Source organism: Leptonychotes weddellii, chromosome 3, assembly GCF_054177405.1.
Source record: "Leptonychotes weddellii isolate Sample4059 chromosome 3, ASM5417740v2, whole genome shotgun sequence".
NCBI classification, from domain to species: Eukaryota; Metazoa; Chordata; class Mammalia; order Carnivora; family Phocidae; genus Leptonychotes; species Leptonychotes weddellii.
The window spans coordinates 8,064,344-8,089,504 of NC_138371.1; the positions used below are offsets into that span (position 1 = coordinate 8,064,344).

At 37.4% G+C, this 25,161-nt stretch overlaps 1 protein-coding gene across 1 annotated transcript in view; it reads right to left on the reverse strand.

Moving 5' to 3' along the window:
- Positions 1-25,161, reverse strand: part of LOC102742455 (nuclear autoantigen Sp-100) — a 46,170-nt gene that overhangs the window by 13,017 nt on the left and 7,992 nt on the right. The window contains exons 2-4 of the mRNA XM_081813437.1: positions 5,895-6,057; positions 4,379-4,547; positions 1,560-1,643 (exon numbers count right to left, since the gene is read on the reverse strand). Of these exons, the coding sequence (XP_081669563.1) occupies positions 1,560-1,643; positions 4,379-4,547; positions 5,895-6,057 (416 nt within the window). The remainder of the gene's footprint in view (positions 1-1,559; positions 1,644-4,378; positions 4,548-5,894; positions 6,058-25,161) is intronic.

The following is a 25,161-nucleotide window of genomic DNA, read 5'->3' on the forward strand; positions in this document are numbered from 1 at the left end:
TGTTAAGAAAAAAAAAGAAGAAGAAGAAGGTAGCGGGAGGGGAAGAATGAAGCGGGGGAAATCGGAGGGGTGGACGAACCATGAGAGACGATGGACTCTGAAAAACAGGCTGGGGGTTCTAGAGGGGAGGGGGGTGGGAGGATGGGTTGGCCTGGTGGTGGGTATTGAGGAGGGCACGCTCTGCATGGAGCACTGGGTGTTATGCACAAACAATGAACCATGGAACACTTCATCTAGAACTAATGATGTAATGTATGGGGATTAACATAAGAATAAAAAAAAAAACATAACGTTGAATGGAAAGCAAAAAAAAAAAAAAAAAGAATGCAGGCTCTGTCACAGCCAAAAGGTAGAAACAACCCATCACTAACTGATGAATGGATAAGCAACATGTAATAAATATATCCATACAAGGGAATGCTCTTCACTAACAAAGAGGAATGAAGAACTGATTCATGCGACAACATAGACGAACCTTGAAAATATTGTGCTGTGTGAAAGAAGCCAGACATGAAGGGCATGTTTATATGATTCCATTTACATGAAATGTCTGGAATAGGTAAATCCACAGAGACAGAAACTAGATTACTGGTTGCCAGAGGCTAGGCAAGAGGGGCACAGGGAGTGATATGGAGCTTCCTTCTGAGGTGATTGGAATGTTTTGGAACTAGACAGAGGTAGTGGTTGCACAACATTGTGAATGCACCAAATATCATTAACTGTACACTTTAAAATGGTTAATTTTATGTTATGTGAATTTTTACTTCCATTAACACACACACATGCACGCGCGCGCACACACACACACACACACAGGCTCTGGGTTCAGAATGCCTGGGTTCACCCTTGCTCATCTGACCCCAGGCCAACTACACACACACTGTCTCCAGATTTCAGTTTCCTTATCTGCAAAATGGGCATAAAAGGAGTGCTAACCTCCAATGGCAGCCTGAGCACTAAACCTACAACTGCCTGCACAAATGTTCAACCAGTGAGACGTTAATAACACAGCTATTTCTATTGTGTCTTTTAATCCTTTCTTCTCTTTCATTTCCCTCCTTCTCTCTCTCAAAGTACCCACATCCTCCCTTCCATCTTTCTACCACTTCCTCTTTTCTCTCTCTCTGTGACTGGCTTTCTCCTTGTATATCTGGGCTCTTGAAAAACATCCCCACATTGACATCAGTCCTTCCTCCAACATTTGATGTTGACCATGGGCCCAGGTCCTTAGCCCTTAAGAGTTTCACACTAATATTCTCCTACAGGGACTTTTCTAAATCACAATTACTTCCTGGCAGTTAATCTGCTTAAATCTGGTTTATTGACACTGAGTTTCTGTCCCGTTGCCTTGGTTATTGGGCCAATAGTCTCTTGTCATAGCTACTCCTCCAGGATTTGGGCTCTGCTTAGACATTCATGCAAACACCCCTCCCTGCCTTTTCCTTGGTCCTTAATATTTCTTCCCTGATTCCCCAAATACACTCAGGACTCAGGCCTGAGTTCCCTTTCTCCTTTTCTTCTTTGTAGATGCAAATCAGTGTTTATCAGGTTGCAATCACCTTGCCTAAGCCTCAGTTGGTTATTAGGACTCTTGTCCACCGCTTCTTCATCACTTTCTTGGTAATTAATTTTCTCTTGGATTGCTAAAGAGAGGGAGATGGAAGAAGGCAATTAGGGATCCCATCAGAGACCAGACACAACATCTCAAAATTACACAGTTAGCAACTCCCATCCCTCAGGTCACTCGAGCTCAGTGCCTCTGATCCTTCTTGTAAAGCTCCCCAATCATTCCTGGGATAGAAAAGAGAACTCCCAGCAAGAGAGTCTATGTCTCCCACACAGAAAGGAGCCACTCCAAATGTAAGGATAAAGGAAACATCACGATCCCGTTACTCTTGTAAAAGAATTTGTGGATGGCCAGGAAAAGCATATATCAAAATAAATAATAGAAGTGAAATGTGTTTCTGAACCATTCAAACTGAAAGAAAGAAATAGGGATTTCCTTCGGAGAAGAGCTAGGCTCACAGAGAGATCCATGGGTATGAAAGAGAAAGCCCATCTGCTCTAAAGATGCTGCTAGACCAGAGGAGGGTTGGGGCAGGGAGGATGAGTGCTTCCCAAAGAGACAAAGCAGAGGACACCTGGAGGAACAAGACAGACCTCCCAGGGGCCAGATCCCAGGAACAAAGGAGGGACACTCTGCAGCTCTGAGCAGGGAGCACAGATAGCTGTGCTGGAGGACCTCCCCCAGTCAGGGGAGGGAGGGACACCAGCCCAGCGCCCCTGCCTGTAGGTGACCCAGCACACATGGGAGGAAGGAAATAAACCATGAAGCCTGGAGGGGGGAGGAGGGTGGTATCTGCGGGGAGTCCAGGGAGGAGGGGACACCACGGAGGTAGGGAACCTGCTGCTCCAGGGCCCATGGAGGGAGTTCCTCCTGGGGCTGGGCCCGCAGGGGTGAGTTGCATGGGACAGTGGGAGCCAGGTGTGCTTTGTCATCCCAGGACCTGGCCTCAGACTGTGGCAAAACCAGGTGGAAGATACAAGGAGAACAAAGGGAAAGGTGAAGGGGGCCTGTGTGCATGTATGTGGTCCCATGGGGGCTCAGGGGGCTCTGAGCATGCGATGAAGGTAGGGACTGAGCAGCAGGAGAGGGTGCACACCCCAGGCCACAGCCCCCAGATTCTTGGCTTTGGGTCACTGACGCACAGCTCCCATGAACTACAGTGTCTGGGAGGCGACAGCTGCCATCTCCCCAGGGGCAGGTGGGCGGCAGTGAGTGTAGGTGCAGGTCACCCTAGCTTGGGGAACCCCAGAACCTAACACAGGGGATGTGGACACTGAACCTGGAAGGGGGGGGTCGCTGCAGTCCATGGAGAGAATCAGAGCCCCTGAGGTGTGGGCAGGACAGGTAACCGCCATTCCCTCTGTTCCCATGGCCTGGGACATCCTGGTTACAAATACAATATTGACTTAATTGCCTTTATTCGATTTCTAACTGCTGTAGAAATTATTTTGTTCTTAATTAGATAAGGTTACTATTGACACAAGTCGACAAACCACATGCTTTATACCTGCTTTTTAATTTTTTCTTGTTTATAAAAACTGTTGATATCTCTTTATTGCCTATTAATAAAATTCCAATTGCTTAGCTTTATATGGTAGACTTCCTAAAATTTTCTTCAAATTTATCTCTCATGAATCAGCTCCACAGTCTGCTTCTCACTCTCTGAGAAAAATTGAATTTGTCTTTGAAGACACACTAGATCCTTTCACACTCCATGCCTGATCCCATAGTGCCAACCCTCTTCAGGACATGGGAACATTCTTCTTATGATGTCTCTATCCCTTATCTGGAGAACTCCACTGACACCAAACTGTGTTGGAATAAAAAGTTTCTTAGGCAAGTCAAAAAAAAAAAGTGTATATATATATTAAGAGCATTCTCTTAAACTCTTGCAGGCCTTAAAATAAATTAAAATAGAGTTATTTTAAAAATAAAATAAAAATCATGCCTTCCCAGGAAAAAATTGAGAATCAAACCTTTAGTTTTGTATAACACCTGGCAGAGCATTGGTTTTGTGATTATTTGAATAATGTTTGTTTCACCCCTTGTGGAGAAAGAGTTAACAAAACCAATTCTCCTTCTTTAAGGGTAAATGTGACATTGGGTTAACTTTCTGGCTCATTACTCTGGAAACCTGATGAAGATGGCTTTTCTTCTACTAAAGCCAACATCGGCCTAATTAAAACCTAGCTTAGCCCTAGTTTAGGGTCAAAAAATGACTGGTAAGTTACATGTGGATGGGGAGGGACTATCTACAGACTACAAAGTGCACTTTGGTCTTCCTTCAAAGTGGTGACTCTTATGACTTGGCTTGTTCCTTGTAGGGTCCCTGAACGTTATGACTACAGCACTGTTATGTGACCTATTGATACCCATGGGCATGGTGCTGCTAAGCCAGGGTGGATCCTACATCCACAGCCAAGCTGACACTCGAGGCGGGTAGTAGTCAACTTGGTGGACTGCTGTGTGGGTCTCCACAAGGAATCCCACAGAAGAGGAGCAACTGATGCTGCCCTGTTGGGATGCTGTGTTTCCTGTCATTTGTCCTTCTAAGTAAATCTGATGGCACTTTGGCTCTGGTTGCCCTATGAGTCTAAATGCCTAGTTAAGCAGACCTCTACTCTAGGTGAGTGTTGTACCATAGCCATTATACCATAAGCTTTGAGAAGGTTCATGATTTGTGTTTTCTCCACTGTTATATCCCCACTGCCCCAGCATTGTGTGTGGAACGTTGTAGGAGCTCAACATATACTTGTCCAAAAAAAAAAAGTTGGCCCTGGATATCAAAAGGTAGATAATAAAACTAATTACCATATTCGAAGCTCCTATAAATACGATTTAAATCAGGGTATTCTTGCATGTTGACCTCGCTGAACAATGCTTCCAAAAGTGGCAAGTCAAATGTCTTCTCCAGTTCATGGAGAACATTATACACCACTCTTTGTACAGGGATCAGGTTTCTACAAGAATCTTGACAATCCTTAAAAAATATTGAATGGAGAGAATATAAATACAGACTTCCAAGTTACAGAAGAGCCCTAGAAAGTGATTTTATGGGTAATGTCTTCCAATTTCCTCCATAGGTATCTTCTCATATAAAGTTTTAGAATTTCTATTTATTTGTATAGATACTAAGTGAAACAAGTAAATCCTTCCTCCTGAAAAATACTCACTTGTGAAACAGATCTCCTCACCTTCATTTATATTAGATGTAAGTAAGAGCAATTTTGAAGAACAACAGTGGGTTCAAAGTTAAATGAGCCCTTTAAGAACCTGGTCAGATATTTTAGGAATAGACTAAGAGGTGATGAGCAGCTGTCCTGTTGTATGGACGACCTTACCCTTTCCCCAGGACTGACTGGGCCTGGAAGAACTCAAGGAAACCAGGTGACAGTTCTCCTCTTTTATGAATTTGGCCATAGAGAAAGCGTATTCATCCGGCAAAGAGAAGACTTGAATCTCTGTATCTCCAGCTATGCCTATTGCTAAAATCAAACCCAAATTCTAAAAGTCCAGAAATACCATAAAAAAAGAAAGAGAAAAAGAAAAAAAAACCTAAAAATTGAAAACTGCTAGTGAAAGAATAATAATCATCAATTCCCAAATTTTGTCCTAACAGGACATCAATTCCCTATAGATTTTAATGTTCTCAGATCTAAGCACTCAAACTGATGTCCACTGAAATGATATGTGTTGAGAGATGAACTATGAGAGACTGTGGACTCTGAGAAACAAACAGGGTTTTAGAGGGGAGGGGGGAGGGGGGATTGGTTAGCCCGGTGACGGGTATTAAGGAGGGCACGTACTGCATGGAGCACTGGTTGTTATATGAAAACAATGGATCGCGGATCACCACATCAAAAACTAATGATGTATTGTATGGTGACTAACATAACATAATAAAATTTTAAAAAAATGATATGTGTTATTATTTTATTAAATTAACTCATTTAAGTTATACATCAATTCATTAAAATTACCTTTAATTCTCAGTTTATGTTATATTCTACGCATTCCTACAAAGCATTATATACATCTATAGAGTGGTCCTGTTTCAGATTCAGCCCACTTGATATGCTATTCAGCCCAACTCCAGGGGGCAGCACAGAGCGCCATTCCTTCAGAGAGAAGCAGGATTGTCCCTGGTGACAACTGATTCTCCTTTTCCTTTTCACCTTACAGGAACACTTGCAACAATACTTGAAAAAGTCCCCACTCATAGGAGACTCAATCGGTTAGTTGTGCTTGATGTTTGGGTCCAGGATATCAAAATATAACTTCATTTGGGGCCAGTTTACCAGATCATGACATAATAAACATCACTTACGTCATACAGTTTATTGGTGATGAGTTCACGGTCCCGGAGGCACTCAAAGAAAGGAAATGGCTTTTTTACTGCATTTGAAATCTCCACCTTGTGTCTTTTGAAGTGTTTGAATAGAGTCTCATAGATAAGTCTGTCATCAATGTTCTGGTCTTCTGTGGATGCCCTAAGAAGGAAGGATACTGTGTGAAAATGGTCATCCAGATTCCAAGATGCTTGTGGAGGCTGTAAGATTTATATATGAAGAATAAGCTGGGAAAAACTAACATATATAAAGTAAATAGTGCTGAGCAGAGACAGAAAAAATGGAATTGAAATAATAAGCAAAGATATGCTGAAGAAAGCACGGAGGTTAAGAAAGACTTAAATGTGGGACTGAAAAAGTCTATTCCAGTCTGTCTGGATCAAAGCCATTGTAAAGATACCTTCACATATCTGAAGTATTTTTGTAATTAAAAAAATTTAAATTTAAACAAAATTGAGATGGAGTGAACAGAGGAATGAAAAGCAATGGAATAAACTATACTCCAATAAAACAGTTTTGGAAAAAGGAAAGCAATGGGATAGAAGTCTAACCTTGAAAATACTTCACAACTAAGAGAAAAAAAATATCAGAAAGCTAAAAACCAGCTCTCCCCCTATAGCTGTTAAGAAAAATGCCATCCTACATTATAAAGTTAATTTATAAAGCATAAGATGTGGTTAATAGTGACATGAAACAGTATAAATTGATAATTTCACAAGAATATCAAACATTTTTCCTGGGACATCTGGTCCTACTTTGTGTTAATATAAATCTGTGTTATTGTTATATATAGTGAATCTTTTCAGGCATCTGAATTTCAGAAATCACTGATGTTTCCTGTGAAAGTAATTTTAAACCTGAGTCTATAATTCCAATTTTTAGTTGATCATTTTATTGCTCTGATAATAATGTTTTAATCAACATCTTGTATTATGAAGACTTAGAAGCTTTCTTTGTCAAACCAGAAGAGAATTATTGCCACTTCCCAAGTACTTAGTATGCCTCAGGGAATAATAACGTCAAATTATTGTGTCAAATTCCTGCAAAAGAAATGTTCCAGGTCAAAGATTGCAGATTGAAAAGAAGCATTTTTCTTCTCTTTCATTAAAAGCCCTGCTAAAACGATAATAAAGAAATTGGATTCACAGTGACAAAGAGAATGGCGGGGCAATGAGCACAAGAGAAATTTCAACCATAATCTATATGACAAAAGTGGTCAGAAGAGTGCTAATTGCTGTTGTAGGTGGAGGATGCTTCCAGAGGTCAGAAAAACACCAGTATGCCCTGAAGAACCCTGAAGAGGCAGTAGAGATCACAAGTGAGACATGGTGCTGAAAACTTATATGTTATTTTTTAAATGGAGAACAGAACAGTGCACCTCTAACCCCTCACCCTACAAGCTGACCACCTAGAGCCAGGCAGCCTCTCAAAGGCAAACATTGCTGACCTTTCTGTCACCATGTGTGAATTTTGCCTCTTACTGGGTTTCACATACGTGGAGTAATACATCATGTATGCTTTGTGCCTGGCATTTGCTCATCATCCAAGCTGTTGGATGAATGGAAGTTTGTTCCTTTTTGTAGTTGAAGGTATTCCATTGTGTGGACCTACCGCAATCTGCTTATTCATTTTCCTGGATTGGACATTTAGATTGATTCCAGTTTGGGACTTGTATGATATAAACCTGTTGTTCTTGTACATGTCTTTTTATGGCATGATGTTTTCATTTATCTTGGGTAATTAGGAGTGGATCATTGCGTGAGTATGTTTAGCCAGTTTAGAATCTGCCAAACTGTTTTTCAAAGTCTATTAGAGATAGTTTTTCTAATTTTAGCAATTCTCATGAGTATGATGTGGGATCTCATATAGTTTTAATTTGCATTTCTTTAATGACTAATGATATTGAGCATGTTTTCATATGCTTATTGGCAATTCATGCATCTTTTGTAAAGTGTCTGTTCAAGTTTTTGACCCATTTATATTGTTTGGTTGTCTTTTACTACTTACTGATGTGTAGCAGTTTGTTTTATATTATGGAAAGAAGTGTTTTTGTTTAATTTATGTATCACAAACATTTTCTTCCAGTCTGTGGTTTGCTTAACCATGTGTTTTGATGAGGAGAAATTTTTAATTTTGAGGAAGCCAAATCCATCAATTCTTTTCTTCTGTGGTTTATAACTTTAATAATAACTTTAATGTACTAAGAAATCTTTGCCTACCACAAGGTAATGAAAATATTCAAAAAGCAATTTGTAATGTAAGCATGGGTCTATTTATAGATTTTCTATTCTGTACCACTGATCTATTTGTCTATCCTTATGCCGATAGCAAATTGGCTTGCACACTATAGTTTATAGAAAGTCTTGAAGTCAGTTAGGGAAAAATTGTCTTGGCTTTTCTAGGTCTTTTGGTATTCCATATGTCTCTTAAAATCTATTTGTCAATTTCTACAAGAAAAGCCTTTTGGATTTTTATACAGTTTGCATTGAACCTTCAGATAAATTTGGTTACAAATGATATCTTAACAATATTGAGCTCCAATCTGTTAACATTGTATAGCTCTCCATTTATTTAGTTTTCCTTCTAGAAGTGTTTTCAGTAAAGAAGTCATACACATCTAGACTGGGGAATTTAAGAAACAAAACGACGAACATAGGGGAAGGGAAGGAAAAATAAACTAAGATTAAAACAGAGAGGGAGGCAAACCATAGGAGACTCTTAACTATAGGGAACAAACTGAGGGTTGCTGGAGGGAAGGTCGGTGGGGGGATGGGGTAATTGGGTGATGGACATTCAGGAGGGCACTTGATGTAATGAGCACTGGATGTTATATGCAACTGATGAATCACTAAATTCTACCCCTGATACTAATAATACACTATGTGTTAACTAAATTAAATTAAAAAAAAAAAGAAGTCATACACATCTTTCATTAAACTTATTCCTAACTAGAAATGGTGTTGCTTTTTAAGCTGGTATTGCTTTAAATGGTATTGTTTTTTAAATTGCTTGTTATAATTGGATGGGAATAAAACTGGTTTTTGAAAATATTAACCATGTATTTATAACCCTGCTAAATTCTTGTATTCCAGTAATGTATTTGTAGATTTTTTTTGGATTTTATAGAAAATAAATAATCATGTCACCAGCAAGTAAACTCCTTTACTTTTTTTCCCCAACAATTATTTCTTTTTCTTTCTTATTGTACTGATTAGGAGTTTAGACACAATGTTGAAGAAAAGTAGTGAGAGTGGACATCCTTGTCTTGTTTCCAATCTTAGAAAAAAAGCACTTAGTATCACCATTAAGTATGATGTTTGCTGTATACACTGTGTGTGTGTGTGTGTGTATTTTTAATGAAGAAGTTACTGTCTATTCCTAGTTTGCTGAGAGTTTTCTCATGGACAGATGTTGAATATTATCAAGTGCATCTGCTGAGATATTTATATGATTTTCCTTCTTTATTCTTTAATTTAGTGAATCACATCAGTTGATTTCCAGAGCCTTCTCTTAAGTAGGAACAGATAACCCCAGGTCAGCAGAGTTTTGAAAAAATTCTCAAATATCAGAAAGAACAACATACAAAAAGAAAAAAAAGTTATCTTAGGAGAAACAGAGATATTGTAGGAAATGAGAAACTTTCAAAACCTCTAATATTTTTTAGAGATATTTGAGAATACACACTGTACCCCAAGATACAAAGAAAGAAAGTGATTATGGTCTTACATAATTTTTATATTGATTTTTTGAAATTTACTAAAATTTACTAAAATGGTTGTAAAATAAAGTTGAAGAAGTTTCCCAGAAAAGTAAGAGATTAAAAGGGAAAAAAAAGTAGATTTGAAAGAAAATATAAGAGCATTAAGATAAATTTAGGTGGTCTAATAGCCACCTAATTGGAGTCAAGAAAGCTGTGCAAGGAAATTGCAGAGGAGGAATATGTTAAGAGAATTACTTAAAAAGATACCACGGAGTAGAAAGAAATGAATTTTTTTTAAAGGGTACTTAGAAAGATGAATTCAAAAAGACATAAACCAAAGCACCTCGTTATGAAATGACAACACCTAAAAAACAAAGAGAAAAACTTAAAACTCCAGTAAGAATCAAGAAACTGGTCAACTATGGAGGAATGACAGCAAGAATAACTTGAGAGTGACATCTCATCAGTAACAGTGACTGTAAAGCCAGCTCTTCAATACTCAGTGCTAATCAAGACAACTTCAGATATGTAAGGCTCAGAAATTTTACTTTACAAATATCCATCTTGAGTGTTTTTCCTACAATTTTCTTTATTTCCTTTATGTATATAAAAAGTTTTAAAACTAAGTCACCTAGTATGGTTCTAGTTTATTTATTTATCTAATAAATAGATGTCTGATACTGAGCAACACACACCCACTCTTAAAAACATTTAATAGGGGGGTGCCTGGGTAGCTCAGTCAGTTAAGTGTCTGACTCTTCATTTTGCCTCAGTTCATGATCTCAGGGCCATGAGACAGAGCCCTGCATTGGGCTCTGCACTGGGTATGGAGCCTGCTTGAGATTGTCTTTCTCCTTCTCCCTCTGCTCTTCTCTCTGCCTCCCCACACTCACTCTCTCTCTTTAAAATAAATAAATCTTTAAAAAAATTCAATGTGTTGGATTCAGAAAAAGAGGCATGTAATCCAATATTGAGGAAGATGTGAAAATTAGAAACCAGTGGATCTAATCCCAGAAACATTAAAAAGAAACCCAAGATGGCAGTCAAGCAGCAGCTCAAGGACATTCTCTGATTGGAACAAATGATGATTACAAGGTACAGATGAGTGCAATGAATGACAGTAATATCATAAGGGATGGGAAGAAGGAATTGGGAATACTCCGTTACAAGGTATCTGTGCTACAGATGGAACGGTATAAAGTGTATACTGAAATCTCTAGGCAACCACTAAAAACATTTGAAAAGAACTACAACTGATATGTTAATAGAAGAGACAAGATGGGATCATATAAAATGCTAACTTAAAACCAGACAAGGCAGAAAAAGAGAAGGAAAAAGAAACAAAGCAAATGCAAGGAATAAGGAAGAATAACAAACATGGTAGATATTAATACAGTATATAAATAATTACATTCAGTGTGAATGGTCTAAATACTAATATTTTAATACTAAATATTAAAAGCAGAGATTGTCTGTGGGGGAACTAAGATGGCGGCATAGTAGGAGGACCCCAGGTTCATCTTGTCCCTCGAACACAACTAGATAATTATCAAATCATTCTGAATACCCAAGAAATCAACCTGAGGACTGACAGAACAAACTGCACGACTACAGGGAGAGTAGAGGCCACACTGAGGAAGGTAGGAAGTGTGGAGACATGGTTTAGGAGAGATACAGATACAAATCATGGGTGCTGTGGAGAGGAGGGAGCCCTGGTTGTGGAGAAAGTTGAGAGAGGGAGAACACAGGGATACACACAAGGAGAACACTTCCCCAAAGCCACTGGCTGGGAAAATGAGAAGGGTTGATTTTCATGAGTTCTTACAACCAGCGGGGCTTGAAGACTGGAGTTTTAAAGGTTGTTGGGCGTGGTGAGATAGAGCCCTGAGGGTGCCGCCTTGCTCCTGGAGGGAAGGCAGGGAAACAACCCTGGGACAGATGGTGCAACATGAGGGTCACCTGGGCAGGCAGTGGGGAGATTATTCACTCTTCTTGGAGCACATCCCTGAGAGGTAGCATTCACAGAAGTGCCTCTCCAGGGACAAAGTTGCCAGTGAGCACCATTTCTGTCCCCCACCCCTCAGCCTAAGCACAGAGCCACCTGACTAGGGCAGCTCAGTCCCAACAAGGTCAGTCTAGCCTGCTTGCTCCAAGTCCCAACCCCTGCACTCTGGCATGACTGCCCTTTTCAGTTAGATCTCCCTCAGTCCCAGCACAGTGAGACCCTCCCTCAGAAGACCAGCATAGGCTCCCACCACAGCACATCCCTAAAGTTTTGAGTTTAAAAAATGTTATTTATTTATTTTTTTAGAGCAGAATAGAGAGAGCAAATGCAAGCAGGGGGAGGGGCAGAGGGAGAGGGAGAGGGAGAGAATCCCAAGCAAACTCCATGCCAAGCACAGAGCCTGACACAGGACTCAATCTCATGACCTCCAAATCATGACCTGAGCTGAAATCCAGAATCAGTCGCCTTACCAATGAGCCACCCAGGTGCCCCAAGTTTGGAGTTTTAAAAGTCAGCAGGTTTGGCTGGGATAGAGCTTGGAGGGCACTGTGCTGCTGCAGGAGAAAAGGCAGGCAAGCAACCCAGAGGCAGACAGCATGAAAACAGCTATCTGAAAAATGCCTGGGATGCACAGGGGGAGATTATTCACTCTTCTAGGAGTGCTTTCCTGAGAGCAGCAAGAATGGAGACCCCTCTCTGGGGACAAAGCAGCTGGCTGGTACCATTTCCCTCACCCATCCCTCAGCATAAACACAGAACCACCTGCAGTAAACAGCACAGCACTGACACTGGCTGCCTGACCTGCTTACACCAAGTCCCACATCCCTGTGCTCTGCCAATACTGCCCTTCTTGGTCAAGTTCGCCTCAGTCCCAGCACAATGAGCCTCTTCCCTAGAAGACCAGCAGAAACCCCTGCCCATACCATGTCTCCTTACCAGATTGTTCTGTTCTAGTGGAAGTAGCATCAGGTTTCATTTAACAAGCAGACCTGAGCACACCTAGTTAAAACTTACCACAATCTGACCAAGGACCAAACACTGCCCAGTGGAGACAAGGAGAGCCTCTGAAGATGACTAACCTGAAGGATAGAGCAGCCAAAACACAACAGCAGAGTGCACATAGCACACACCAGACACACTCCCTGAAACACCAGGTACTGGACACTGTATGACCTTTTCTTCATAAAGCCATTACTCTCAGGAGCAGGAAACATAATGGGTTTTTCTAACACAGAGAATAAGACAGAGACTTAGATAAAATGCCAAGATGGAGGAATTCATCCCAAATGAAACAATGACAGGTCACAGCCAGAGATCTAATTGAAACAGATATAAGTAATACACTTGAGGGAGAATTTAAAGAAATAACCATAAGGATACTCACTGGGCTTAAGAGAATGGAAGACTTCAGGGAGGCCCTTACTGCAGAGGTGAAAGAGTTAAAAAACAATCAAGTCAGAAACTAAAAATATAACAACTGAGATTTGAAACAGACTGGATGTAATGACCATGATGGAAGAAGCAGAGGAACAAATAAGTGATATAGAAGATAAAATAATGGAAAATAATGAAGCTGAACAAAAGAGAGGAAGAATAATTACAGAAGACGAGAATAGACTTAGGGAACTCAGTGACTCCATAAAGCATGATAACATTCTTATCATAGGAGTCCCAGAAGAAGAGAGAGAGAAGGGTGCAGAAAATTTATTTGAGGAAATAATAGCTGAAAACTTCCCTAATCTGGGGAAGGAAACAAGACATCCAAATCCAAGAGGCACAGAGAACTCCCATCAAAATCAACAAAAGCAGGCCAACACCAAGACATATTGTAATTAAATTTGCAAAATATAGTAATAAAGAAAAAATCCTAAAAGCATCAAGACAAAAGAAATCCCTAACTTACAAGGGAAGACCCATAAAGTTAGCTGCAGATCTCTCAACAGAAATTTGGCAAGCCAGAAGAGAGTGGCATGATATATTCAATGTGCTGAATGGGGAAAATATGCAGCCAAAGATAATCTATCCAGCAAGGCTATCATTCAGAATAGAAGGAGAGATAGAGTTTCTCAGACAAAAAAACCCAAAGGAGTTCATGACCACTAAACTGGCCCTGCAAGAAATGTTAAAGGGGACTCTGAGTAGAAAGGAAAGACCTAAAGTGAAAAGACAAAAATGGAACAGAAAATCTCCAAAAACAACAGAACAAATAATAAAATGGCACTAAATGCATATCTATCAATAATTACTCTGAATGTAAATGGACTAAACTCTCTAATCAAAAGACATAGGGTATCAGAATGGATTAAAAAAACAAGACCCATCTATATGCTGCCTACAAGGGATTAATGTTAGACCTAAAGTCACCTGCAGATTGAGAGTGAGGAGATGGAGAAACATTTCTCATGCAAATGGATGTCAAAAGAAAGCCAGAGTAGCAATACTTAATCAGACAAACTAGATTTTAAACCAAAGACTGTAACAAGAGGTGAAGGACACTATATCATAATAAAGGGGACCATCCAATAAGAAGATCTAACAATTGTAAATATTTATGCTGCCAACATGGGAGCACCCAAATATATAAAACAATTAATAACAAACATAAAGGAACTCATTTATAATAATACAATAATAGTAGGGGACTTGAACACCCCACTTACATCAATGGACAAATCATCTAAGCAGAAAATCAACAAGGAAAGAATGACTTTGAATGACACACTGGACCAGATGGACTTAACACATATATTCAGAACATTCCATCCTAAAGCAGAAGAAAACACATTCTTTTCAAATGCACATGGGACATTCTCCAGAACAGATCACAAACTAGCTCACAAATTAGGCCTCAACAAGTACAAGAAGAATGAGATCATACCATGCATATTTTCTGACCACAATGCTATGAAACGAAGTCAACTACAAGAAAAAATTTGGAAAGACTGCAAATACATGGAAGTTAAACAACATGCTACTAAACAATGAATGAGTCAACCAGGATATCAAAGAAGAAATTTAAAAATACATGGAAAAGACAAAGACAAAGGGGCTTCTGGGTGACTCAGGTTGGGTATCCAACTCTCAGGTTATGATCTGAGGGTCATGAGATTAGCCCTGAGCTGGGCTCTGTGCTAGGCATGGGGCCTGCATAAGATTCTCTCCCCTTCTCCCTCTGCCCCACCCCCCCATGCTCATGGGCAGTCTCTCTCTCAAAAAAAAAAAAAATACATGGAAACAAATGAAAATGAAAGCACTACAGTCCAAAACCTTTGGGATGCAGCCAAAGGCGAAGTATATAGCAATACAGGCCTGACTCAAGAAGCAAGAAAAATCTCAAATAAACAACCTAACCTTAAATCTAAAGGAGCTTGAAAAAGAACAACAAACAAAGCCTATGGCCAGCAGTAGAAGGGAAATAATAAAGATTAGAGCAGAAATAAATGATACAGAAGCTAAAAAAACAATAGAACAGATCAATGAAACCAGGAGCTGGTTCTTTCAAAAAATTAATAAAATTAATAAAGTCTTAACCAGACTTATCAAAAAGAAAATAGAAAGGACACAAATAAATAAAATCACAAAAAAGAGAGGCAAAATAACAACCAGCACCACAGAAATGTAAACAATTGTAAGAGAATATTATGAAAAACTATATACCAACAAATAGGGCAATTTGGAAGAAATTGGTAAATTCCTAGGAACATAAACTACCAAAACTGAAACAGGAAGAAATAGAAAACTTGAACAGATTGATTACTAACAAAGAAATTGAATCAGTAATAAAAAATCTCCCAACCAACAAAAGTCCAGGGCCAGATGGCTTCACAGGTGAATTCTACTAAACATTTAGAGAAGAGTTAATACCTAGTCTTCTCAAACTATTACAAAAAATAGAAATGGAAGGAAAACTTCCAAATTCATTCTATGAGACCAGCATCACCCTGACCCCAAATTCAAAGACTCCATTAAAAGAGAGAACTACAGGCCAATATCCCTGATGAACACGGATGCAAAAATTCTCAATAAAATACTAGCAAATCAAATCCAACAGTACATTAAAAGAATCATTCACCACAACCAAGTGAGATTTATTACTGGGCTGCAAGGGTGGTTCAATATTTGCAAATCAGTCAATGTGATACACCACATTAATAAAAGAAAGGGTAAAAAACATATGATCCTTTCAATAGATGCAGAAAAGGCATTTGACAAAGTACAACATCCATTCATAATAAAAACCCTCAGCAAAGTAAGGTTGGAAGGAACATACCTCGATATAATAAAGGCCATATACAAAAAACCTACAGCTAATATCATCCTCAGTGGGGAAAAAGAGAGCTTTCCTTCTATAATCAGGAACAAGACAGGGATGTCTACTCTAACCACTGTTACTTAACATAGTACTGCAAGTCCTAGCCACAGCAATCAGACAACAAAAAGAAATAAAAGGCATCCAAATCAGCAAGGAAGAAGTCAAACTTTCACTATTTGCAGATGACATGATACTCTATAGAAAACCCAAAAGACTCCACCAAAAATTTGCTAGAATTGATACACAAATTCTGTAAACTCACAGGATACAAAATCAACATACAGAAATCTGTTATATTTTTCTACACCAATAATGAAGCAGTGGAAAGAGAAATCAGGGAATCAGGCCCATTTACTATTGCACCAAAAACAATAAGATACCTACAGATAAACCTAACCAAAGAGGTAAAAGATCTGTACTCTGAAAACTATAAAACACTGATGAAAGAAATTGAAGAGGACACAAAGAAATGGAAAAACATTGCATGCTCACAGATTGGAAGAACAAATGTTAAAATAGTCTATATTACCCAAAGCAATCTATACATTTAGTGCAATCCCTATCAAAATACAAACAGCATTTTTCACAGAGCTAGAACAAACAATCCTAAAATTTGTATGGAACTACAAAAGACTCTGAATAGCCAAAGTAATGTTGAAAAAGAGGGTTCCCTGAAAACTGAGGCATCACAATTCCGGACTTCAAGTTGTATTACAAAGCTGTAGTGATCAAGACAGTATGGTACTGACACAAAAACAGACATATAGATCAATAGAACAGAATAGAAAACCCAGAAATGAACCCACAACTATATGGTCAATTAATCTTCGACAAGGCAGAAAAGAATATCCAATGCGAAAAAGAGTCCCTTCAACAAATGGTGGTGGGAAAACTGGATAGCAACATGCAAAAGAATGAAACTGGACCACTCTCTTACACCATACACAAAAATAAATTCAAAATGGATTAAAAACCTAAATGTGAGACAGAAAACCATTAAAATCCTAGAGGAGAACACAGGCAGTAACCTGTTTGACATTAGCCATGACAACTTCTTACTAAATATGTCTCCTGAGGCAAGGGAAACAAAAGCAAAAATAAGCTATTTGGACTTCATCAAAATATATTTGCCAACGATGTATCTGATAAAGGGTTGGTATCCAAATCTATAGTGAACTTTTAAAATTCAACACCCCCCAAAAAAATAATCGTGTTAAAAAATGGGCAGAAGATATGAATAGACATTTTCCCAAGAAGGCCAACAGACACATGAAAAGATGTTCAACATCACTCATCATCAGGGAAATAAAAATCAAAACTACAGTGAGATATCACTTCACAGCAGTCAGAATGGATAAAATTAACAACACAGAAAACAACAGGTGTTGGCCAGGATGTGGAGTAAGGGGAACCCTCTTGCACTATTGGTTGGAATGCAGACTCGTGCATCCACTCTGGAAAATAGTATGGGGGTTCCTCAAAAAGTTAAAAATAGAACTACCCTACAATCCGCAATTGCACTACTAAGTATTTAGCTAAAGAATACAAAAATACTATTTCGAAGGGATACATTCACCCTGATGTTTATAGCAGCATTATCAACAATAGCCAAATTATGGAAAGAACCCAAATGCCCATCAACTGATGAATGGATAAAGAAGATGTAATATATGCATATACACATACATGCAATGAAATATTACTCAGCCATTAAAAAAGAATGAAATCTTGTCATTTCAAACAATATGGATGGAGTATTATGCTAAGCAAAATAAGTCAGTCAGAGAAAAACAAATACCATATGATTTCACTCATATGTGGAATTTAAGAAAGAAAACAAATGAACATAGGGAGAGAAAAAAAGAGAGGAAAACCAAGAAACAGACTCTTAACTATAGAGAACAAACTGATGATTACCAGAGGGGAGGTGGGCAGAGGGATGGGTTAAATAGGTGATGGGTATTAAGGAGGGAACTTATTGTGATTGTATGTAAGTGATGAATCACTAAATTCTACACCTGAAACACGGTATGTTAACTATCTGGAATTTAAATAAAAACTTGGAAAAAGAAAAAAAAGCAGAGATTGACAAAGTAACTACAAAAACAAGACCCACCACATACTGTCACCAAGAAAAAACCCATAGATATAAAGACTCAGGTTAAGAATGGAGAAAGAGGAATCATGCTAACACTAACAAAACAAACAAACAAACAAAAAAGATGGAGTAGCTACATTATTTCCACACAAAAAAACTTCAGAACAAGAAAAATTATCAAGGAGAAAGAGAGCATTTTGTATGATAAAGGGGTAATTTTTCCAAGAAGACATAACAATCCATAACATATATCTTCGTAAACACACAGCATCATATTATGTAAGGTAAAAGTTGATAAACAGTAATAGAAATAGATGAATCTGTTACTGCAGTTGGATACATGAAAAGCCCTTTTTTAGTAATTAATAGATCAAGCAGGTAGAGAAGCAATAAGAATGTAGTAGACCTGAACATCCCTATCAATCAACTTGATCTATTTGACATTTTTGAAATATTCCATCCAACAACAGCAGGATACACATATTCCTCAAGATTACATGGAATACCAACCCTCACTAAAGTAGACCACGCTATAGGCCATAAAACACATCTTAACAAATTTAAAAGACTAGAAATCATAAAAAGTATGTTCTCAGACAACACAGGAATTAAACTACAAATCAATAACAGAAAGAGGTAGAAAATGCCCAGTATTTGGAGATTTAAAAATACACTTCTAAATAATGCCTGGGTCAAAGAAGAGGTCTCAAGAAAAATTTAGAAATATTTTGAACTAAATAAAAATGAGCATACAACTTATCAAAATTTGTGGGATGCAGGGGCACCTGGGTGGCTCAGTCAGTTAAGCATCTGACTTGATTTCAGCTCCAGTCATGATCTCAGGGTTGTGGGATTGAGCCCTGCATCAAGACTCTGTGCTGGGTGTGGAGCCTGCTTAAGATTCTCTCTCTCTGTGCCCCTTCCCTGACCCCGCTTGCTTATGTGTGTGTGCCCACACTCTCTGTCTCTCTCTTTCTCCAAAAAGAAAAAAAAAGTGGGATGCAGAAAAAGCAGGAATCAGAGAGAAATGCATTCCATTAAATGCATACATTAGAAAAGAAGAAAGATCTAAAATCAGTAATCTATGTTTCTCCACTTAGGAAACTGGACAAGGAAGAACAATTTAAGCCTAAAGGAGTAGAAGTAAGAAAACAAAAATTAGAGCAGAAATCAATGAAATTGAAAATAGGAAATAAAAGAGAAAACTCCACAGAACCTAAAGCTGGTTCTTAGAAAAGATCTATAAAATTGATAACCTTCTACCCAGGCTAACCAAGAAAAAAAAGAGAGAGAAAAGACACAAATTACCAATATCGAAGTGAAAGTAGAATCATACAACTGATTCCATTGATATTAAAAGGACAACAAAGGAATACTATAAATAAATGTATTTCCACAAATTTGATAAGTTAAATAAAATGAACAAAATCCTAGAAAACCACAAACCTGCAAAACTCACACAAAGAGAGACAGGTAATTTGAATAGGCCTATATCTACTTTTTAAAAAACTGAGTCAGTAATTAATAACTTTGAAAAAGGTAAGTACTAGGTTCAGGTGTTTTCACTGTGTAATCCTACAAAACATTAAGGAAGAAATGATGCCAATTTGCCACAGTCTTGTCCAGAAAATAGAAACAGAGGGAACACTTCTTAATTCCTTCTATGAGCCCAGCATTATCATAATATCAAAAGCAGATAAAGACAAACTATAGACCAATATCTCTCAGAATATATATACAAAAGTCTTCAAGAAAATATTAGTAAATCTCATCCAACAATGTAAAAAAATTATACATCATGATCAAGTGGAATGTATTCTAGATATGCAAGTCTCCATTCAATATTCAAAATCAATCAGTGTAATCTACCATGTCAGCAGGCTAAAGAAGAAAATCTGAATGATATCAATTGATGCAGAAAAGTCACTTGACAAAATCCAACACCCATTTATGTAAAAACTCTCAGCAAACTAAAAATAGAGAGGAACTTCTTCAACTTGAGGACGAACATTTTCAAAAAACCCTATAGCTAATGTTATACTGCAGAGAACTGTACAGTTTCCCCTAAGATCAGGAACATGGCAAAGATGTCCCTTTTACTACTCCTATTCAACATCTTACTAGAAGGCAGTTAGTGCAAAAAAAAAAAAAAAATCCAAAAAAATTAACATTAGAATTTGGGAAGGAAGAAATAAAATTGTTTTTATTTGCAAATTAAATAATTGTCTATGTAGAAAATCTCAAATAATTACCAAAAAAAAAAAAAATCTCCTTGAATAGGTAACTATAGCAAGGTCATTGGACACAAGGTTAATATACAATGATCTATTGATTTTGTATATACCAGCATTGAAAAATTAGAATTTGAAATAAAATAAAACACTATCATTTACAATAGCACAAAAAATGTGAAATACTTAGGTATTAATCTAACAAAATATGTACAGCGTCTATATGCAGAAAATTATTCTAGAAATCACAGGTTTACTGAAATCGGACTCTATAAAACCCTATGAAATGCTATAAAATAGAATAAAAAGAAAACATAGCTTGCATTTTTTTGAAAGAAAAAACAAGGAAAACAATAGGAGAGGAGTTCTAAAAGTTAAAACAGAGGGGTGCGTGGGTGGCTCAGTTGTTGAGCGTCTGCCTTTGGCTCAGGTCATGATCCCAGGGTGCTGGGATCGAGCCCCACATTGGGCTCCCTGCTCTGCGGGAGGCCTTCTTCTCCCTCTCCCACTCCCCCTGCTTGTGTTCCCTCTCTCACTGTCTCTCTGTCAAATAAATAAATAAATCTTAAAAAAAAAAGTTAAAACAGAAAAAATACACATATGAAAATATATTATTTAAAATATTAAATGGAAATGCAAAAAAAAATAGATGATATTGAAAGGCACAGATGAAAAATGGAATCCAAGAAGAGACACAAAAAAGACAAAGTGACACAAAACTTGTTAAAATCAAAGATAGGCAAATTATGGTATTCAAATGTAAACAAAACAAAAAATAAGGGTATTCATAACCATATCAAAGCAAAAATCAAGAAACAGATAATGGAACAAATGTTTTATGGATGTTGAAAAACATTTCACCTCTAGTTTTTGACTCTTCACATATTCAAAAAATGATCAAAAAATACATGCTCTGGAGGCTCCTGGGTGGCTCAGTTGGCTAAGCATCCGACTCTTGATTTTGGCTCAGGTCATGATCTCAGGGTAGTGGGATTGAGCCTTGAGTAGGGCTCTGTGCTCACCGGGGAGTCTGCTTGAGATTCTCTCGCTCCTTCTCCCTCTGCCCCTCCCCCCAGCTCTTTCTCTCTCTCTCTCATAATAAATAAATAAAATATTTGAAAAGTATACAGGCTCTGGATAAATTAGCAAGAATAATTTATCATTTAATCTTGTGACCTAAAAACAAGGAACACACCATTTTTTCCCAGTCTGTGAAATGTGTATCAATCTGAATCATAATCTTGGCCACAAAACAAGTCTCAATAAATTATAAGTAGATGCTGAACAGGCTGCAGGTTAAAGAAAATAAACCATCCACAGATTTTACAAAAGAAAACAACAAGTAATGTGTTGGATCAAAGATAATATAGATCTTGTGGTTAGAGACATTTCAGAAATAGAGGAGGAGTAATATTCCATTGTAAATATTCACCACATCTTATTTATCCATTCATCTATCAATGGACACTTGGGCTGCTTCCATATTTTGACTATTATAAATAATGCTGCAATAAATGTAGGGGTGCATTTATCTTTCTGAATTAGTGTTTTTGTTTTCTTTGGGTAAATACTCAGTAGTGGAATTACTGGATCATGTGGTATTTCTATTTTTAATTTTTAAAAGAATGAGATCTTGCCATTCTTTTAAATGTTGGTTCTCTAGGTTCATTCATGCTGATGAGAGTATTATGCTAAGTGAAATAAGTCAGACAGAAAAATACAAGTACCAAATGATTTCACTTACATGTGGAATCTAAAAAACAAAGCGAAACAAAAAATCAGACTTTTAAATTCAGAGAACAAATTGGTGGTTGCCAGGGGGAGGTAGATGATGGAATGGGTGAAATAGGTAAAGGGGATTAAGAGGTACAAACTTCCAGTTATAAAATAAATAAGTCACGGAGAGGAAAAGTACAGCAAAGGGAATACAGTCAGTAATATTGTAATAATGTTATATGGTAACACATGACGACTACACTTATCGTGATGAACACTGAATAATGTATAGAATTGTTGAACCAATACACCATATGCCTGAAACTAATATAAAATTGTATGTTAATTATACTTCAATTAATAAAAAGATCAATAATAAAAAATATTAGCCCAAAAATCATGAAACCATCATACTAAGGAAAAAAAAGAGGAAGAAAAGTTAAATAATGAAATGAGTAAAGATGGTTCAACATTAGGAAATCTCTTTAGATAATTTAGTACATCAACAAACAAAAGGAGGAAAAAAGCATATAAATATATCCCTAAATTATTTTAAAAGGGAATTAGTAAGACCCCCCAAACCTGAAAACAACTTGATTGTCCATTCAGTTGAATGGTTGCAGAGATTATAGCAAATCCATACTGTTGGAATAGTATGTAGTTATTTATTTCTAGTAATTGGGTGGAAGGGCGTAGTTTTATTGATAAATAAAAACATCAAGTTCAGATTAATATATTATGATTCCATTTTTATACAAATTAAAGTAATAAAAATCTTGCATTTGTGTGTAAAGTTTGGGAAAGGAAATACCCCAGGCTGTTAACATTGGCTTAGTGAAGAGCATCAGGGTTCCACCCAGGTCCTTTCACATCCTTCTTTACTGTTTTTTTGGTAACATCAGAGGAAATATGAATAATAGAGCCAACAAAGCAAGACTTTATAAAGAGTAAGTATATTTAATACTCTCACAGCTTATGAGATAATATTGTGTCTATAAAACAACCAGGAAATTTAGAAATTTAAAAGTTGAGTTTTCAAATTAAAAAATAAAGGTAGGCAAAAGAATTAAATATTTAGGAATAAATTTAACAAAAAGCAAGTCTTATATGCTGAAAACTACAGAGCATTGCTAAAAGAAATTAAAGATCAGGGGCGCCTGGGTGGCTCCGTTGGTTAAGTGTGCCTTCAACTCAGGTCATGATCCCAGGGTCCTGGGATTGAACCCTATGTCAGGCTCCCTGCTCATCAGGGAGTCTGCTTCTTCCTCTCCTTGTGCCCCTCCCCCCCTTGTGTGAGCTCTCTCTCTCTGTCTCAAATAAATAAAGTGTTCTAAAAAATTAAAGATCAAAATAAATAGAAACATTCCATGTTCATGGATTGGAAAACTCAATATTTTTAAGATAGCAATTCTCCCCTAATTGATCTACAGATTCAGTGAAATTCCTATCAAAATCCCAGCAAGATTTTTTCCAGAAACTGAGAAGTTGATCCAAAAATTTATGTGAAAATACAAAGGATACAGAATAGCCAAAATAGTCTTGAGGAACAGAGTTGAAGGATTTATACTTCCTGAATTCGAAGCTTATTATAAAGCCACATTAATCAAGACAGTTACAGCACTAGCATAAAAATAGATACATCGATCAATGGACTAGAATTGAGAGTGAAAAATAAACCCTTATAATTGATTTTCAAAGTACCAAGGCAATTCAATGAGAAAAGTCTTTTCGACAAATGGTCCTAGGATATTTAAATATCCACATACAGAAAGATTAATTTATACCCTCACCTCACACCTAGACAAAAATCAACTCAAAAGGGATCATAGATCTAAATATAAGAGCCAAATTCAGAGGCATGCATCTTATGCAGTCACACAAGGCCCTGTACTTGGTTTAATGCCTTGCTTTCACTGTTACGAAATTCATAATGATTTTTGAACAAGGGTCCCTCCACTTTCATTTTTCACTGGGTCCCACAGATTATGTAGTATCCTGTGTACAAGAGATAATGATAAACCTTTTCAAAGAATAGATAGAAAATATTTGTGATTTTGGGTTAGACTAAAAGGTAGCTACAATATCAAAAAACATGATCCAGGGGAGCCTGGGTGGCTCAGTGGGTTAAGCATCTGCTTTCAGCTCAGGTCATGATCCCAGGGTCCTGGGATCGAGCCCTTAGTTGGGCTCTCTGATCAGTGGGGAGTCTGCTTCTCCCTCTCCTTCTGTGATCTCCCTCACTCTTACTCTCGCTCAAATAAATAAATAAATAAAATCTTTAAAAAAAACCCAAAAAGCACTATCCATAAAAGAATAAATTGATAAATTGGAATTCAAATAACTTAAGTCATTTGTGCTTCAAAAGACACCATTAAGAAAATAAAAGACTAGTCTCAGAGTGGGAGAAAATATTAGCCAATCATATTTCTAATGAATGACTCGTACACAGATATATTAAGAATTCCTACAACTCAATAGACAACCCAATTAAATGATTGGCTAACGATTTGAATAGCTATTTCTTCAAAAAGATATGTGGAAGGTAACAAACACATAACAAGATGTCCAACATCATTAGTAACTAGGAAAAAGCAAATTAAAACCAAAATGAGATACCAATGTATACTTACTGGATTGGCTATAATCAAACATAGTTAGCAAGATTGTGGAAAAACTGGAACCCTTATACACTGCTCGTGGGAATCTTTGGAAACACTGTAAGATAGGTTTTTGAAAAGTTAAGCATAACATTACCATATGACCCAAAAATTCCACTCCTAAGTATCAACCTAGAAATGAAAACCTGTTTATACAAATATGCAAATATTCATGGAAGCATTTTCCATAATAGCCAAGAAGTGGAAAAAATCCAATGTCCATTAACAGGTAAATGGATAAATAAAATGTGGTAGGTCCATCCAATGGAGTATTACTCAGCAATAACAAGGAACAAAACATGAACACACGCTACAACATGAATGAACCTCAAGAATGTTATGCTCAGTGAAAGAAGTCAGATGTGCAAGACCACATATGATATGGTTCCATCTATATGAAATGTCCAGAAAAAATGAATCTACAGAGACAGAAAGTAGATTAGTAGTTACCTGGGGCTAGGGGATAGGAATAGGGACTGACTACAAACAACCATGAGCAAACTCTGTGAGGTAATGAAATGTTCTA